This window comes from Patiria miniata, unplaced genomic scaffold, assembly GCF_015706575.1.
Source record: "Patiria miniata isolate m_02_andy unplaced genomic scaffold, ASM1570657v1 HiC_scaffold_20, whole genome shotgun sequence".
Taxonomy (NCBI): Eukaryota; Metazoa; Echinodermata; class Asteroidea; order Valvatida; family Asterinidae; genus Patiria; species Patiria miniata.
This window is the reverse complement of record NW_024037059.1, coordinates 7,572,001-7,590,927: the sequence shown is the minus strand read 5'-3', so window position 1 is coordinate 7,590,927 and position 18,927 is coordinate 7,572,001. Positions and strand designations below refer to the sequence as shown.

General features: G+C 40.8%; 1 protein-coding gene and 1 non-coding gene across 3 annotated transcripts; both read right to left on the bottom strand.

Annotated features, from left to right (window-relative positions):
* Nucleotides 1-2,939: 2,939 nt before the first annotated feature.
* On the bottom strand, nucleotides 2,940-15,391 carry LOC119727420 (coiled-coil domain-containing protein 138-like). 2 transcript variants are annotated; one of them, XM_038199287.1, is made up of 13 exons: nucleotides 15,233-15,391; nucleotides 14,502-14,556; nucleotides 13,856-14,113; nucleotides 13,029-13,249; nucleotides 12,423-12,575; nucleotides 11,483-11,602; nucleotides 10,185-10,400; nucleotides 9,695-9,838; nucleotides 8,983-9,105; nucleotides 7,676-7,880; nucleotides 6,246-6,422; nucleotides 5,275-5,413; nucleotides 2,940-4,603 (listed from the first exon to the last, which is right to left on the bottom strand). In XM_038199287.1, exons 2-13 carry the CDS (start codon nucleotides 14,542-14,544, stop codon nucleotides 4,450-4,452), a joined length of 1,953 nt encoding a protein of 650 aa, XP_038055215.1. In that variant the 5' UTR covers nucleotides 14,545-14,556; nucleotides 15,233-15,391; the 3' UTR covers nucleotides 2,940-4,449. The 2 variants fall into 2 exon arrangements, with proteins under 2 accessions (XP_038055215.1, XP_038055216.1); XM_038199288.1 differs by having other exon boundaries at nucleotides 15,249-15,391.
* A 1,415-nt stretch (nucleotides 15,392-16,806) lies between these two features.
* Nucleotides 16,807-16,887, bottom strand: Trnas-uga. The gene has a single exon. It is a non-coding gene; the product is annotated as a tRNA-Ser (tRNA).
* Between the last annotated feature and the right edge of the window lie 2,040 nt (nucleotides 16,888-18,927).

Sequence of the window (18,927 nt, the reverse complement as noted above, 5' to 3'; positions counted from 1 at the left end):
CTTTTATAAACCCACTTTTGGGGTTAAGGGGGTATTTAACCCCCCCCCCCCCCAATATTTTGTCACCAGCGCTTACCCCCCTCCCCCCCCCCCCCCCCCAATATTTATAAACAGTGCCATTCTTTTTTTAACAAGTGCCTTTTTTTCTGAACAAGTGCCCTTTAAAAACAAAAAAAGTCATGCCCTTTTTTTGGCATAGTCCCTTTTTTATTTTGCGCACGTATCGCCCTGAAAAACACCATTATAGTGTGCATAACCGTCGGTTTTGAATAGCCCCCCCCCCCCCCACTATTTTATTTTACTGAGGCCAAGTGCCCGAAGAAAAAACGTGTCTACATTTCAGCACGGATGTGTAGGTGCCCTTTTCAAGACATTTTTACCCCCCCCCCCCAATAAAAATGACCTTGCTACGCGGTACGTCCCTGCCTCAGAGACAAACATGCTTTCGCAATAATATTGTCGTCACTTATGTTTAAAGATCAATACTTTAATACATGTACCAATAAATTTAATTGTTTAAATATGCTCATGTACATGTAGGTGAAAGAACATCGTCATTTTTTCAACTAAAATCGCTTGTAATTTGACACCCGATGACGTCATCATGACGTCAGAGTAATATGCACCACTTCAGATGAGGGTCGATATATATTGAAAGTTACAAGTTCCTATCATGAACTGTTTAGGAGAAAACCCGCGGAAACATGCCGTACGGAAAAAAGAAAGAAAGAAAGATTTATAAGAACAATTCCATACAGTGGTCGGGTTGTGCCCAACCACTCTAATACAGTTTATCTAAAATTTTGGCCAAAAGTGGCAATAAATAGTTTGACGTTGGCAATTTGGCTTTAAAAAAATCCAGGTGGTTATACTTTTATGGGCCGGGTTTTTTGGGGGCAAGTTTGCAGTTATTGAACTTCTAAAGCAATACTTTATTACTACTTTCACAGGGAAATGTGATGGGTATGCCACAGCGGCAAGAAAACCTTTCTGCTTTTACAAAAAACAAAGTCCCTGAAACCCCCCATTTTTTGGGGGAAGGGATGATTTTATATTATCTCTGGGAACATAATTTGGGGATATACCCCCTCAAGACTTAGTCTGGGGATCAGAGAGCCACGGTCGAACGTCTGATTTATCCTAATATGCAAATTTTATATGCGACCAGCTTAAATGACCAATTAGTGAACTTATAAATAAGGACAGCATAACAGACCAAAATCATGAATCAAATTAACCATCTCTGCCCACTATACTATCTATGATGAAATCAACAGGTCCCACAGAATACAAGTAGAAAAGGCATACTGTTCACATTTACATTTGAAAGCATTGCCGACTATGCCTGACGCTCACGCGAAGACACCAAGTTTGTGCACATTCAGTATAAAATGTGTGTACTACACATAACCAGTGTGTGCGTGCAGTGGTTCCTCCCACTTTGGCCTTCAAAAGTGGTCACAACTTAAAGCCCAGCTATCTACCATTCGTAGACAGAAACCATACATTAGTTGATCCATTGGTTGAGTATGGAGTCAAAAAACCTTCATGTTCAATCAGAAATTTCTTTAATAATAATAATAATAATAATAATAATTTACACAAAATAAAGAACATGCCTGTCAGTTTTTGTGTTCCGCATTATTGACCACGGCCTCCAGCTATTAAATGGTTTTGGCGTAGGCCTAAATGGATAATGGCAGAGTGTAGAAAGCTTTGCCGATTCCTGTAAAACTCAAATCCTGAGTGATGCCTCCTGTCTTAGCTATGACAATGCCCCGCAAAGCCGTTCTTTCATTTCCGGCCACTGTAATACATCACCATTTTCTTCCCATTAGCTAGGCAAACACGAATAATGCGTACTGTCAAACAACAGAATGGTCTGGTGTTTTTGTAAGTCTGCAAACACACGTCAAAAACACATTAATTAAAATCAGGGACCGTAGTTCTGGGAAGAGGGGGAAGAGGGGGAAGGCACACAAGTGACAAGTTTAGGGGCTGTTAAAGATGCGTCCCCGTGCTATTTCGAGTTCTAACATAAATTTGTTAGAAGAAAAATCTTCTTTACAGAAGAGCACACCATGCATCTTTGCGCTTGGAAAAAAGACCCGGCTTGCAAAATCAAAATGTTCTGGGAGATAAATTTGTAGTTTTGATCGTTATCCAACGCCTGTTTTTGGCTGGCATTCATTTAAAAATCGTGCCGCACTAAGTTATTCCTTAGATTTTTGTGGTGTGAAAGTGTTAAGAACCACTACATATATGTAAGACGCCGAAAAGCGCATTTGCTGTGCCTTTCCAAAAAAAAGTTAGTATTTGATTATTGGAACTTGGATTTGATTGAATAGTGGAACAATCGACCACTGAATTTGAAGCAAAAATGTTTGATGATCATTGATATGTTTTTCCGAGATACCCCATGTAGCTGACTAGCTGATACTTGATAGATATTAAAGATGCAAATCACGCTAATATTCCTCATGAGGCTCGCAAATACCACAAAATGTGGCATTCACCTCACATTTCTGGAGTAGGCCTATTCTATTTTTTAAAATACTATTCGTATTTGATCAAATATTCTGATATTTTCAACACAGCCCTATGGTTTCTATGTCGCTCTGATACTTAGAATCCGGCACAAATTCTGGAACATCAGTCTGAAGCAATTTGATTTTTAGCAAATGGGGAGATTTTCTAGTAATCTGTTGCGTTATTTGAAATTCAAGCCAAACCTCTTATTCTCAAATCAGAATTTCAGACAAATTCTTGGGTGTGTACTGACATTGTGGGGTAGGGGTAAGCTGAAGGTTGTTTGTTTGTTTTGAGAGAGGGATAGAGTAAGTCCCATCTTTTCCCAAACTCTTTAGACTCATGCTGGTGGAGTGATGTGATGCTTGGAATTTACATGAGAACAAAACAAAACAGAAAAGACTATAGGATTGTGTTGTCTTTTGTGTGAAGTTTAATTTAGGCAAAGTAAAAAAAACGACTCATTCTAGTCATTTTCATCTATAGTGGCCAAACACATTGAGAAGTGTGCACAAATATTTCCACAAACACATACAAAACTAGAAGTATCCAAACCCTGTCCTACTTCTTGGCCAAAATTATTATTTATCAAATCTTTCTTTTTGTAGACCGATTTAAAAGACATGTGAGCAAAACCTGCTCTTCACGCCACTGTTACTTCACTATCAACACTGGACAATGGACCCGTCAATCTATGAACTGGCAGACTTAACTACTGAAACACAGGTAAAATATAAATATGTTGGCTTTTTTGTTTTTGTTTTTTGTTTTCTTTAATAAAACGGCAAATATGTGGCAAAACACAGTACACAGTCCAAACAAAATCTAAACTCACACATATTACGACAATGCCAAACTGTACATAGAAACCACATGTACTTATGATTTTTCTTTACAAAACACAATGATTCAGCCAATGTTTTTAAGTAATTGGTGCAGTATTGCCATGTCAACTTTTGTGTTGTTTATCAACAGCACTTAATATTAAGCTTTCACAACAGTGACAACACACACACAGAGTTCCTCAGCGAAGTAGACTAGCCATCAAAGAAGTAACGCTCTCAGGCCAAACTTGTCTCAGAATAAAAAGCTCCTTCAGAGGGTCTTCGGAAAGGTAAACATCAGTGGGCTTAGGAGTTCATCAATTCAAAAAGGTCTAACAAGTCCATTCAATGATTTTTTTTGGAGCCGTATGAATTTGTAGAATGTTACTTTTGAGGTAACACCTAAAAGGAACGATGTGGTCTAATTGTGACGGTGTTCAACTACTGATGGGGAACATGGTGCTTGTGTTCTTGGGCAAGACTCTTTAAGTAACTTACTTTTTGCTGTGAGCCAGTTTTTCCATCAGATGTTTCTCATGGAAAAGCTCATAACATGCTAGAAAATCAGCAATGGATTTGTTTTATATTTCTGTCCGGAGTACTGAACTCATGGTCTGCAGGTGATTCTGGTTGTGGGTTCAAGTCCAGCCTGGGGTTATGGTGCATGTGCCCTTTAGAAAGGCAATGTGTCACTCATTGCTTCTCTCCACCCAGGAGTAAATGGGTACCTGTGAGGGCAGAGATGCTTATTGTGATTGATTTTAGCTGCTTTGCGCCAACATGGCAGCATGGAGCTGCATACTCCCCAGGCAGCTGAAATTGTCTTTGGAAAGTTTCGTTGGCCCAATGAGCAGGGTAATAATGATGTAGCGCTTTGGGCACCAACAATGGTGGATATATGTCCTTAATGAGAAACGCACATTATTAAAAGCACAGCCATCATTCAAGCCAACTTGTATTAAACTTTTTTGGCATCTAAAAGTAATGTTACTCAAATCGGTGCCACCAGGACCCGAACCCCAGTCTTTCAATTGCAAGTCAAGTGTTTCACCAAAGCATTTCATATCAGTAGACTGTTGTCTATGACAAAATCACATCATGATGCTGATGGGGATCTCTTAGCGACGTTGAAATTAAACAGGATAGACCTGAGATTGAGAGACAGGAATGTATTTTCTTGGCTGCTGGTCCGTAATAACTCCTGCACGATGCCCGTGATGCCTTGAACCTCAAAGTGGCGTTTGTTGGTCCTAGGAGGTTCAAAGATTGGATGTGGAAAAAACGGAGTGTAACAAGGAGAGGAACGTTTGTGCTATGCCATAAGTGGCCTATCAAGTCCGGTCAAAAGAATAGTCAGTTTATGGTTAACCATAATGCAACTATCTTCGCTCAGTTGACCACTAACACAGTGCGACTAGTGCGACTAGTTGACAAAACTGGTGACTATTAGTTGCAGTCTCAACCAAATTTACGAAGAAAAGTAGACTAGTCATAGTGCTGTAACTTGTCATGATGCCACGCCTACTCTTGTTGCTGTGGCTATTCATGACGATATAGTTATGTGCCGTGGCTAGTCATGGTGGCACAATTCAACCAATTGTCAACCAACATTCTTTGATTTTACTTGCTTCACAAGAAAAGGCAGCTGTTGAGTTTGCACACACTATGGACTACATGCAGGGGTTACAAGGCCAGTGTCTAATCATTCAAATTACACCTGTTTGTTCACATCTGTCAAGGCAGAGTGGTACCCCATCCATTGTGACTATAATGGCCCTCTATCCATCACACACCCAAGGCGTAATCAAGAACGCATCACTTATCACATCAATAACAAATTATAAAGCTGGAGAACAGGCTTTCTAAATTTAAAGAACATTATTGGCTGGACTTCAGGGAATTGAAATATATCAGTACTTACTTGATTTTGGACAGTTTCTGGAGTATAATGCTGAGTTTCTCCCAGACCTTAGGATCCAGATTGGGAGTGCGTAGGACGGTGGCACAGGCTCTGAACCAGACATCCGTACTACAACTTTCCAGAAACTCTTGCGTAAATGCTAAAAAAAAATACACCAAAAAGGAATTAGATAGTAGTAAATTTATAAGCATTATGATTTATTATTTTCATTTCTTTTTCCCTGTGCAAAATTGAAGTCATCGTTTCAAGTGGTGAAATGTTACAGTTTTTCTGTTTTTAAGTGGTTTTCATCAAATTCGTTGAAACTTAATGTAACAATCAAGTTTTTGCGGGGAAAAGATCATCAGAAAAATCAGACTTTTGGAAGGAAATTCTGATTAAAGGTATAGTCCATCATTTGCAGCAATCCGAAAAGTAACTGGCGTAATTATTGTTGAAAAACATACAAGGTTGAAAGATAGTAAGTGGACTAAACTCCCTGTGAAATTATTCTTTCTGGCAAGCTCTCATTTTGAAGTAATCAACGAAAGAAGGCCTTTCCAACGGTGCATCTTAAGACGCACCGTAGGAAAATCTTAATTAGTAGTTCGTTTTGTTATTCGGCGAAGCGCACACAAGCATTGGCACGACGCACATGCTTACGCGGTTGCTATAATTCGTCGGATCAGTGCGCAACATCGCGTAGCTGCAATGGGCTCAGTGAGAACGTGTCTCGGACGCTGAATTCAGGCCCAATTCAAAACATGATTCAGCAACTTTTGATTTGAAATTGAGATCCTAGAATGCTGTTTTTCTCGGATTATACAGCTGAAGCTGAGCTGAAACTTCATCAGGTTAGTTGTTCAGTATCCTTCATTATATTTTGAACACTTTTGTTGCTTCAAACGAACAACATGCACAAATTACAAATGATGGACTATATCTTTAAAACAAAACAACTAAAAACAAGTGTCATCACTGACAGTGCCTACCTGACTCCATAGACATCTGCAGGAAGACGTCCACCGCGCTGCTCATCAGAGCCTTATGGGTCATCTTCAGGTAAGGCACTACCACCGGCGTGGCTTGGTAGCGAATGTATATCTCCTTAGCTGTATCTTCCTTGAGATCAGTCCGCAAGACGTCAAACACCTGGGCTAAGTAGTCCACTGTGAATGACAATAAAAAGGGAGAAGAGTTAAAAGGGCTGCTCACATGACACCAGCAAACTCACAAGGCTTAAGAAATGTTCTCACCAAATTGTGCTCGCCCCCCAATAAAACTTCAGCTGATCACCATGAAATTTGGGGACTTTTCCCAACTTTTACTAGGACTCAATACTGTACCAAAACAAATTCGGGAGGATGTACGTGATAACCATGCAAACCAATTTAAAACGTTAGTAATCACAAAATCTGGTTATTTAAGAAAACAAAATTAAATGTGGTTATATGTATTTTTGTGAGGGCACAATGTGACCTCCATCCCCTGGTCATGAGAAGACCCAAAATACCCCAGTCATTATATGGGTAACACGTCAGGAAATCATTTCGGTGACTGCTTACTATTGTTGTTGAGTTGTAAATACAGGTTTCTAGCAAATATAGGTTGTATCATGGAATCCTAGGCTTGTACTATTATTTTACATGAGTCAGCTTCACATTGTGATACAAAATAAGATGGTTTTAAAATGTCAGTGACTTAAATGACACAAGCATTTAATATGTGACCGAATTCAACACAACTTGAGCTTGCTTTTGTGACTGGACTGGACTCGACCTTGTTGACCTCAGGCCAAAAAAAAAGTCTCCGGTTTCTGGTATGGAGCTTGCCCCAAAAGTGGTGCGGCGACGCGGCTTTTTTTTTTTTAACCGTTTTTTTTCCCTTCAAATGTCGGCTGATGACTGCAAATGGTGCCCGACTAAACTTAGTGCAAATTTATGGGGGTCCAGAGAGGCCACATAAAGCTTATACTCGATCGTAACCCCATCTAATAACACGTTAAAATCGTGCAGCAGCAGGATTCCAGTCAAACCAAGGAGTTTGGCGGTTTTGAGACATCATCTTTCATTAAAAAAAAACTTTTTCATTTTGCCAACGTGCATGTCGACGGCCTTATACATCAATTTTTGGCCTTATACATCAATTCAACTTACTCAATGGCTTAGAATGGCTCATCTTGACTTGAGTCACCCAATGCAATGACTCAAATCAGGTCACAAGCAACAGCGAGTGAACGAAGACAAAGAAGTATAAATTGGCTAGTCACTAGTCACAGACTTGCTGACTAGTGATTGATCACTTGAGATAACTTGTAAGGATGCGATCCCAAGTCTTGTTGATTTGTACAAAGTGTATAAGAGTTCAACCCCAAGGGACCAAACCAATCACCAGAAAGTCAACAATTATAACAGTAACTCACCTTGCGATAGTGTCTTCAAGATGATGAGACAAGACAGCATCCTGACGTGGAGGTTTGGACTCCTGAAGAACACGGCAGCTTTGGGTTTCTCGTGCAGGCCTTCCTGCATCTTGAGGTCTTCTACCACGCCAGCGAAGCGAACCATTGTGGGTTTGTACAGTTCTTCCCCCAGCCGACGGTAGGTAGAGGCAAGTGGGTTGCGTGGCTGGGAATAAAAAAAAACACAAGTATATCACTCTCATTATAATTAGAACTCTATGACTTGATTACAATCCTCAATCCTCCAAAATCAACCAGGTGCTTTTTGGAGGATGCTGGAGGATTGCGGCTGTATGCCTGTTAAAGGTGAACATTAGGTTTTTGTGTAATTTTGTTTATTTGAAGCAACACAATAGTCCAGAATCTTAAAAGGGAGTATAGACACTAACTTGTTGAGGTTTCAGCTCAGAGCAGACTATACATTTTGAGAAAACAGAGAAAATGTATGCACAATATTTAAGGTCTCGTAACTGCATTCCATTGCTAACGCACATAAAACAAGAGGTGTCTCGGTACATTTTCTGAAACCACCTTCAATGATTGTTTCCTTCCAAACGATTTCACGTGAAATAGTTTTATAGGGTATCTAGTACCAGTCCTATCTTCACTTTCAGCAAGGAATTTGATGTTAAATAGGCGCGTTTCTGAGAAATGAGAGACTTTTGTGACGTTGGTGCGGCGAACGTACCTGTCCTTTTCAATTGTTTACGTCATGTTTAATCTAAAGCGCGCAAGCTCAATATAACAAGAGCAACGGAAAAAGGACCGGCATGTTTGCTGCCATCAACGTGTCAAAGGTCTCCCATTGCAAATCCTCCTACGTGCCTTCAACTGTCCATTGGTTTGGAGGATGAATCGTATCAAGGTCTTGAGCTGTACGTTGCTTTGTTTATGCACAGCCATGCGTGAATGTAGGCCTACATTATGGGCTCAGTGCGCCGACCAAAGAGGGCGCCCTTTTACCTAGCAACGACGTCCCATGGGCGGGACATTTCGCTGGTTGACGTGCACCGTTTTTTGTGTGTGACGCACGTACACCAGGGGATTTGTACTATGTACACGCAGTGGCCGCGCTTCGCGGCAAATGAATTGCAGTCAGGCGAGATGGCGTCGGTCGGTCACCCCCAACTGTACTTTCTTTGCTGGTGAGGGGGTACTTGTGAACGGAGCGGATGCTGAACGAGGCCATTTTGCAGCCTTGATTAAGTCGGAATGGTCTGAGCACCACTGGAAAATAAGCATTCAATTGGATATTATTATGTGCTCACCTGTGACCCTTGACCTTGGTCAAGATGCACCAAGGACCAATAAATGAACTGCAGGCAAGGTAGATGCATCTTAGAACTGGCGGCTGGTAGGCAGTGTAGAACTTCAACAAGCGAGGGCAGTATCTAGGACAAATCCAATGCAGACACAAACACAATAAGTAAGCAGTAGTAAAGTCTGTCACAAGCAGAATATGGCCCAGTGTTTATCTCCAGTTTGTTTGGCATGAAACTACTGAGAATTATTTCTATTCCCCCTGGATGGGATGCCAGTCCATTGCAGGTTACTCCCCAGCTAGCTGGGGTGAAGTGGCTTGCCCAAGGAGACATTATGCGGCCAGCAGCTGGATTCGAGCCCCTGATCTTCTGATCATGAGTCACAAACCCTAACCGCTGGGCCACACTCCCTTAGCTCTAGTCATAAGGGTGGGTAAACTATGACAACACGGCCAAAAAAGGATGTTTTTTGTGAGTGGTGGAGGGAACAGAGGAAAGCTTTTTTCCGTCTCAAGTCCCAGAGATTCACTAAAACAAACAAATAATACCATAAAATCGTTCATTCTCATAATCATCATTGTTTTAGAACAATATGTAGATGTTTTCTTATCTTTAGCCGGAAAGCAGCTGAACTACATTGTACAAAATTATGTTTATTCCCTGATTAAACCATGTGTGCAAACAGCTCCATGAACTTGCGTCCTGATGTAATTCTTACCTTGGTACATCGTTCTTTAGTAAGCGCTGGTGCAGGCAAGGCCACCGTGGGTTGCTTGCTGCCATCTTCTGGCAACACATTCCTGAGATGGACGTCACTCAGCCATTCCAACAAGACACCCAGGACGTCATAAACCGCAGTAGGCTGCAGATTCAAGCAAGTTCATGCAGTCGATGTGTGAAACCGTACATAATTACTATGTGGTGCTTATATAAAGCAAAATATGGATGTCAGAGCGCTTCACTAATATTACTCCTGTTCATCGGGCTATGCGACCATTTGTCTGTAGCAGCTTGAGATCAGCGCCATCTAGTCTCCACAATCACAGGTACTCATACAAAACTCCTGGGTGGAGAGAGGCAACTGTAGTAAAGTGTCTTGCCCAGGAACACCTGCACAATGCAGGATAGTACCCGAGTGTGGAAGCACGACAGCAAGTGCTTACATTTATTGCATGTTTGTTTCCGTTTAACTCATTTGCTTCTGATACCTTGTTCTGTTTAGACACCCCAGCTGTCTTGCTTGCTTCCGTCGCGTCCCTGGTACCCACAGTTGGCCGGTTCTCGGCCTTTGCCTTTGCAGACATGCTGTTGAGAGCCCGCTGTCGTTCGCTGAGTTCCTGCTTGCGTTGCAGGTTGACCAGACGACTCTGAACATTAAGGGCCTGCGACTCCAATTTCTTATTCTGCTCCTGGATTTCAGTCAACTGAGCGAGACAAATGATGAAACCACATAATAATAATAATAACAATAGTGGGTATTTATAAAGCGCACGTATCCACCAGGACTGGTGCCCAAGGCACTACATCATTACTACCCCTGCTCATTGGGCCCATGAAACATTCCAAGTACCATCTCAGCTCCCTGGGGAGTATACAGCTCGATGCAGCCTGTTAGGCGCAAGCAAGCTAATTCAACCACAATAACCATCTCTGCCCTTACAGGTACCCATTCACTCCTGGGTGGAGAGAAGCAATGAGTGACAAAGTACCTTGCCCAAGGGCACACACACCATGACCCCGCCAGGACTCGAACCCACAACCCGCAGCTTTACCCACAGACCACGAATGAGTGCCCTTAACCACGAGGCCACAGCACTCCATACAATCCAACCTGGGCCCAATTTCATTGTGCTGCTGAACACAGACATTTCCTAAGCATAAAAAAATATTTCATCTCCAAAGTTGCCCCTATTGAACTTTCTGGTTGACATCCTGTATAAGGTTCATTCTTTAAATTTATGGTCTAAAGAGTGACATTTTTTTCTGTCCCTGTTACTTTGATACTTTGCCATGGGCGATGACTGCATTAAGGAGTACATCAGAATTAAGCAATTCTAGCATTATGAAAGAAAGTGTAATGTCAATGACAGAGCCATTTAACCATGATATCTAATTGATGACTGAGAGAAATTTCCAAAACTCCTAGTCTGTAATCTCCTGGACTTTTACCAGATGATGGATGTACAAAATTTGAAAATAAAATTCAGGTTTATTCACTGAGCTCTTAAAAGCTCTGTCACTGATATAACATAAATGCTGGAATTGCCCAATTATAAAATCATAGATGTCAGATGTAACAGGGACCCCAAATTTAAAGAATGACCCACAAACTATCCTGTATACACTATCCTGCAGTTAATCTCTTGCCGTTAATTGTCAATGTGGAGTACCACACAAATACAAATATATTTGCAAGCATTATAAATAAACTCATCATTAATCGTATAGATGTAACTGTTTGAAGCTTGATTGTGGATATTGTAGTAAGTGAGGGAAGTTTACGTACCTGTTTGCGTAGTGCATCATTAGCCTGTTTGAGGGTGTCAAAGGAGGCCTTGAGTCTCCTTGTCTCCTTGGTCTTATCCTGTAGCTGCTCACTCATCTTATCCAGTTCATTCTGGTGTTGCTGTCGGAAACAAAACAATGGAAAGTTCATTAGTTTAATATGAGGTGTTCATGATATAGGACTTAATACATTCCTTTTTTTTAAAGGGAGGGATCATAATAATGTGGTGCTTATATATTGCGCTTTATGACAAGGTCTCAAAGTGTTTCACAATTATTATCCCCTGTTCAACGGGCCAATTGAGACCAGTTTTTGCAGCAGCTCCAAGTCATCACAATCTGGTCTCTATCCTCACAAGTACCAATTATACACCTGGGTAAAGAGAGAGGCAATTGTAGTAAAGTGTCTTGCCCAAGAACACATGCATCATCTTCCCTGTCTGGGTTCGAACCGATGTACCATCGTACATGATTCAGACACCATTTTCTACTTTTCTTAATACAAAATTTGTCTTCATGGAGGCTTCTGCAGTGTGCTTGAAACGGGAACTATGCTTGCACTCAGTTGACCTCTTAGTACTGTCACGATTTTGGCAGCAGATTACAGTTCTTAATGACTCTAATTCACGGCCCAATTTCACAGCTCTGCAAACCACAGAATTCCGCACTTATGATTACCATTCTGCACTATTCAGGGCTAGCAAAAGATAATGGGTCCTAACCCTGTAAGCACAGAATATTTAGTTATATGATGTATGCATGCGCACAAGCCCAAACTCTTCACTAACCTGTGAAATATGCTAATAAGCATGGAATCTTCTGTTACAGTTAGTGGGGAAGTTTTGCTCATGGTAAGCAAAACCATGTCGGGCCCAGGGGGCAGATTTGATTAGCTTGAGAAGACTTGGCTACAAAATTGATGGAATAAATGGTTTACCAACCTCTTTCAAGACAGCCCATCTGCGCCCCACTTCTTTCTGTGCGCTGCGTAACGTGGAATCCTGCTCAATCAGACTTGCCTGCTCGCGGTCGACTAGCGCCCTCTCTCGCTCCATCAGGGCCAACTCCCGCTCGTGAAGAATGGCACTCTCTTTCTATACAGGACAATAGTTTGTTAAACTTCTTCAATAAAATTATATTTTTTCACATAGCAAGACACCCTAGCAAACTGAGTGCAAATCTTCACTATTTTAACACTCATCTTCATTATTTTAATACTCATCATCAACCAATCTGATTCTCTTAATATTTTCCTGTGCACTGAATATTCAGGTCTGCAGTTCCAGGGGCAACTTTGTTAGCCAATAGGAGAGCGCTTTTCAGGATGTCAGAGCGCGCTGCCATTTTACTTGGTAGGAGGTCAACTCTGGGTCAGGTTTTGTAAAGAGCGATCTGATTGGTCAAAAATTATGTAAGTCCATATTTGGAAGTGTTCATGAATAATTAATCCCACAAGGTAAACATTGAAAAGATAAGGACTCAGCTTGCCAGGGTACCATCTTATGACGTATGTGAGACTACTCTGGCTAGAGGATGGTTCTTCTTACCTGGAGTTTTCTGTTGATGGTAGCCAGCTCTGCATACACATCCTGTACCGCCGCCATCTTATCGTCTGGCTCATCCTGGTAGAAGGAGGAATCATCCCTGTTGATTTTCTTCTTGGTGGGTAATTTTTGGGGGGCGTGTCTAGGCACAAAGTAGTCTTCGCTCTCATACAGCTGATGTGGGGAATCCGTTGGGATGTCGTCGGAGGCGCGGAAGGAGGATTCTGGTAATTGTGGTAGAGAAAAATTGTGATGATTGGAAGAAATTGCAGTTTTGAGTATCATCTATTCCATGTTAAGCCCTCTTCTTTTAAGTGGTGTTATTACTTGAAACAAACATTAGGCCACAAAAAAAAATACTCGGTCTCTGGTCAGCGCGCGTCGATTTTAATCATGCGCGTCAACCTTTTTTTTCTTTCACATTAACACGGAAGCTACTCCTCAAATTTTTGTACCAAGGAGCACCAAGGAATGGGGAAATTGCACCAAGGCAAATGATAAAGGGCACCAAGGCACATTATGGAGGACACCAATGTATAATGAGGACACAAAAAAGCAAAATAGTACCCAACTTGTCTGTACAATACAAGCTTGAAAAAAAAAAAGCCACAAAAAAACCACCAAAAAAAAACGCGTCGCCGCATAAATTCCAGAACTTCGGTCTGACCAGAGACCGACTATTTTTTTTTTTTGGCCTTATGCACAAAAATATAATGATCCTATATGTACCATTGAAGTGTTTTGGAGGGCATTGTTCAGCAAGGGTGGTTTCAAGTTTTTGATGATCAGTGAATATTGTTCCATTGACCATACAGTATATCATCCCATACCTTCATCCTCTGCCACATCCTCTGAAAGAGTTCCCTCCCTCCGGCTCCAGTCTACCTCCCCGTCAATCCCACGATGCATTGTCTCATCCAGACGCTGGCTATCAAGACGCAGGATCTTGCACAGCTCCCTCAGGGCGCGGTTGTAGTGTCGCCTCTCCCCGCTAGTCAGTGTACCCGCTGCGCTCATGCTGGGCAAGGTCATGGATGATATGGGAGTCTGGGAACTAGGCGAGATGGAGCGCCGAGATGGGGAAGTGTCTGTCAAGAAACCAGTAAAAAGGAGATCCATAATAAGCTTTAACACTCCCAGATCATTTGTAATCCATCAAGACATTTTGGAGGTATTGCTTTTACTTTGCAAGGAACTTGTCAAGTAAAAATGTCTGGGCTGGAACTTGAAAGTTTCAGTACAAAGAGAGGTTTTTTCCTCATGGGCTCTAAATGGGAAAAGACTGCGTAAATAGTGCTCATAGGCCCTAACATTTATATTCCAGATTCACGTCTTTTCCACATTTTTGTGATGCCTGATCTTTGTTGAGATAATACGTGGTGACAAAATTTGGTGTTATGATGCAATATTCTTTCCGTTATTTATTTAAAAATTGAAATCCTGTAGGCCTGACTACGAAAAAATTGCTACACTTACACTTTTGTCCAAAACCACCTTTTGAAGCAGCCATGTTTTCCATCAAATTTGTTCCCTGAAAAATAATAATACAAATTGTAGTCAGGAAACTGCTACACTACATTCATTCGCCCTATACTAGATTATGCTTCATCTTCCTGGGATCCTCATCTGAAATCAGGCATTGGACATGCAGTTAGATTCATCTACAACAACTGAAGCACATCACCAGGTACAGTTACATGTATGTACATCACTTCTCCAAATCCATGGATGGCTTACCCTTGAACAAAGAAAACTCATTAGATTATTAAACTAGGCTCAACAAGATACTGAACAACACAGTTGATGTACTACCAGCAGAGGCCTTTGTCACTACAAATACTCAATCATCCCAGGGACATAAACACAAACTGAATCGGAAAAAAAACGTTGCAACAGGGATGTTGGTATTCAGCGGTTGTGTACGAAGTCTTTGGAGAGTCAAGACAATTTAAAATTCATGAAATTGGAAATGTTTCTCAGTCCCAGATTCATATCTTATCATCATTTTTGCAATTACTGGCCTTCATTGAGATGATATATGAAGAAAAAATGGCGTCAGGTTGCAACATTTTTTTCCGGAAAGTGAAGTCCAAGATTGTAAGAACCGTTCGGTTGACAGCTGACCCATGCGCAAAAGTAAACAGACCACCTGAGATGCTGGAGACAGCGAAAAAAATAGAGGGGTGAAAAAACTTAGTGTTACTTACCTGACCAACTAATTACCTTAACAACCAGGCCTTTTGCAAACTATAAACGACTCCGTCCTTAATCGACAGTATTCGGTTAAAAAAACAGAGGTGAAAATGAGTAAAATCTAGCCTAAATTGTCCCAGTTCGAATTTGGTGCAACACTCAAAAAATTTCCCTGTACATATAAACAGCGCCCTCAACAGTTCCAAATGACGGAAGTGCAGCAGGTGCGATGCAGGAAGCAACGATGAGTCAATGCCCTTTGTTTTGACACGTAGATTGTTTTCACCTTTCAAAAATGACGACATGAGAAAAAAAAATCGATCACTATATAAAATCAAGCCACAGTAACACAATATGAAATATTTCCAAGTAAATACAAAAAAATAACCCTAGTATTGCAAGGGAGCATGGTGCAAAGATGTGCCAAAAAACATTAGATCCTATTAAATAACATTAAAGAGCACAAATTTTGTGTTCTTCAACAAATTAGAATGTTTTTTTTTTCTCACAACGATTTGTCAATTTATATTTCTAGTTATAAAATAAAATAAAAACAACCTTGTTTTGGGCATATAAGTAACGTCCTTGAAAAGGTTTTTATTTTAGATTGCTTTTGCGCCTCCACTGTAAAAAAAATACTGGTAGGCCTACGCCTGAATTTTATTTGATATTTCACAAGTAATTATTCCTTAGGCTAAGTGTGCATGTTGTGCGTGAATTCTTTTTCCGTTCGATGTTTCTTTTAGAATTATGTAGCAATGTACAAGGGCGGATCGGGGGGGGGGGGGGGGGGGCCAAGGGGGCCATGCCCCCCCCCCCAAAAAAAAACGAAACCATTTTTTTTTTTTATGTGACATCGCAATAAAGGCAGGCAATGAGTACACCACCATCTTTTCCTCAAAAAAACATTGGTTAAAGTGGTCAGAAATTGCCTCAGATCGCACCACAGAGCATCTAGAATCCAAATTTTTTTTTTGGCCCCCCAAAAAATTGTGTTCTGGATCCGCCCTTGGCAATGTAACAAAAATGTCGGGCTGAAAATCGAAAATGCATAAGATTAAGAAAGCTAGTTTGCTTTCCTAATGATCAATTGTAAACAAAAAAATATGTTGTCGGATGCATTGCGGCGGCTAATTCCCATAAATAGAATACATGTGTTGATATTTTGTCATATGTCATCAATTATTGATGGAAAAGGCAAAAGAGTTGGGTCTCGCCATATTGTGCGGGCTGTGAGCCGCCTCTCATTCTCGAGTGCAATCCTGCTTACTGCTCCACACGGGGGCTTTTGCCTGCTGCGTTACCCGCCCTGGGCCGGTACACCCCTCCTTAGTCAACCTGGTCTGTTACCCAACCTACGCCGGGTAAACCATGCCGATGCCGAGCTTAGCCTGGACACCCGATCGTCATGAGCAGAACGACACCACAGAGCTCCCGGTCTCATGCGATCCACCAACCCCGGCCTCCTAAAGTCACTGGATTACAGGCGCACGCCACAACGCCCGGCCGACAGAGGATGGAATTTTAAATAATATAAATCTTTGATCGAGAAAATCCCATAACTGAAAGCAAAACAAAACATGAGAAACGTCGTGGACAGGATTCGAACCTGCGCGGGAAAACCCATTGGATTTCAAGTCCAACGCCTTAACCACTCGGCCACCACGACACTTGAACGCAATCCAAGCTGGCCCTTTCTTTGCAATCTGTCTGAGTTTTGCAGGCAGATTTTGCGGTGAGGCGAGGGCAAATCCGAAAAACTGTAAAGTTTCACGTCACGAGCGCCGCTATCAGGACAGTGATGCATTTTACAATAACTTCTGATTACTTACAATTAGGAGAAACCAGTCTTTTCATTACCAGCCGAACAGTCTTATTGTTTTGCCTTATAGCGAATCATTTTAACGAATATATAAAAATGCTGAACTTCATGTGAACCCAGAACTAGCAATGAACGTAGCCCCAATTGGTTGGAAGTGTGAACGAAAAGTCTGCCGTTTGATGCGTAAAATGATCCGATTGGTTTCGGGAAGTTGCCACGTGCCGTGTGGGTGGGGCCTATAATGAATAATGTATGTCTGTGAGACGCACATGCACACTCGTTGCTCACGTGAGCAGTGGGCGGGGCTAATTTAATGGTCTATTTTCAAAGTGCCGAAAATTTCAAAGGTTCTGAAACTTTCCCAAAACTAGGTCCCTCAAAAATTGTGTTCAAACACGTTTCTAGGCCATACCAGCGTGACGAATGTGTATGCCAAAAAGTGTTCATCACTTTCATGATTGTTTTAACTTAAAGCTAGATCTATAATTCTGCCATTCACTCTTAAATTATACATTTGAACACGTTAAGAGAAGTAATTAGGAGAAAAAAATTATGATGTAAATTTTCACTCCAAAAAAAAATTCAAATCACAAATCATTCATACAATCATTTATTGTATGGCAACTTTTATTCTTTACATTCTTACTCTGTCATTACCATTATTTGTACATTTCCTTTAACATTTTGCCACCTCAGCCTCAAAGCATTAAATATGAGTTGGGAAAGATCTTTTTTTAAAATCCAATCCCGTTTTCCACCGAAATATTCATTTATTTCCTGTGGAATTTCGGCACAGGGTGATAAAATACTGTGTTTTACATGTAATAAAGACAATAAAATACTTAGGTAAAGAGGCATAAGCCATGACACTACAGTGTATATGGTCATTGAAGTCTAGGCTCCAGGAACAGTGCAGCATTGTGTGATGGCACGGTATTAGCCTGGTGCCTATTTCTAAATTAAGTATGGGCTTGCCCACGAGTATGAACTGATGAATGTAGTTTTGATTACCCATCACTAGGTGCACAAGTTTTCTGGAGTACAGACAAAACTGCCAATAGGCTTTATAGATGATCCTTAATACGTGATTTTTGTACTCATTTGGACTATTAGACAAAAGAGTGCTCAGAAATAAACTTGGCAGCATATTGCTTTCCTTAATTTAAAATAGGGACATGATTTTTTTTATAAGAAATTCTTACTACTCTACTTGTAAATCTAAAACAGATACAGATTTTTTTTACTGACAGCATTTGTACATTAAGAGTGTGCGCTTGCGAACCTCACAATAAAACTTGCTCATTCAAAATGATCCTTTAAGGACAAAATATTGCATATCATTTTGAAATGTACACACAGGTTGCATATTGATAAAATAAAAACGGGTCACGCAATGAGACCCTTGTATGATTACAACTTAATTGTTAGTTGGTGTTGTAGTCAATCCTACTGCAAGTCTGTTACAAGTCATCACAAGTCCTTCAGTTCCAAGTCAACTCACAAAGTAATTCTAATAAACTATGACAAAAGATTAATTTGTAATTGTTTAACTACTTGTGATCAGACTTGTAAACTAATTTGTGATTGACTTGTGATAGGCTTGACTACAACAATGTCGTTTAGAGCAGTGAGAAAAATACCATAAATACTGACAAAAGTAAACCCATAAACATTATAACAAAAAAAGCTACAAAAATGCTTTATTAAATGTGACTCCGGTTCAAATTGCTTTTTCAAAGTATATTATTGACAATCATGATTTCATCATGTACTTACTTTTAATGCCCGTTCATATGGCTGTATGGTTCTAACTTGGAAAGTAAGAAATTTTCAGGGATGCATTTTACTTTGGCAAGTTGTCATCAATTCCTTTATTAAGGGTGGGAT

Coding starts and splice junctions, on each gene's coding strand:
- LOC119727420 (XM_038199287.1), bottom strand. CDS start 14,544: ATGGAAAACATGGCTGCTTCAAAAGGTGGTTTTGGACAAAAGT. Junction 9,106..9,694: donor CTAAAGAACGATGTACCAAG/GTAAGAATTACA, acceptor GATTTGTCCTAG/ATACTGCCCTCGCTTGTTGA. Junction 4,604..5,274: donor CAGAAACTGTCCAAAATCAA/GTAAGTACTGAT, acceptor TGAACCTCCTAG/GACCAACAAACGCCACTTTG.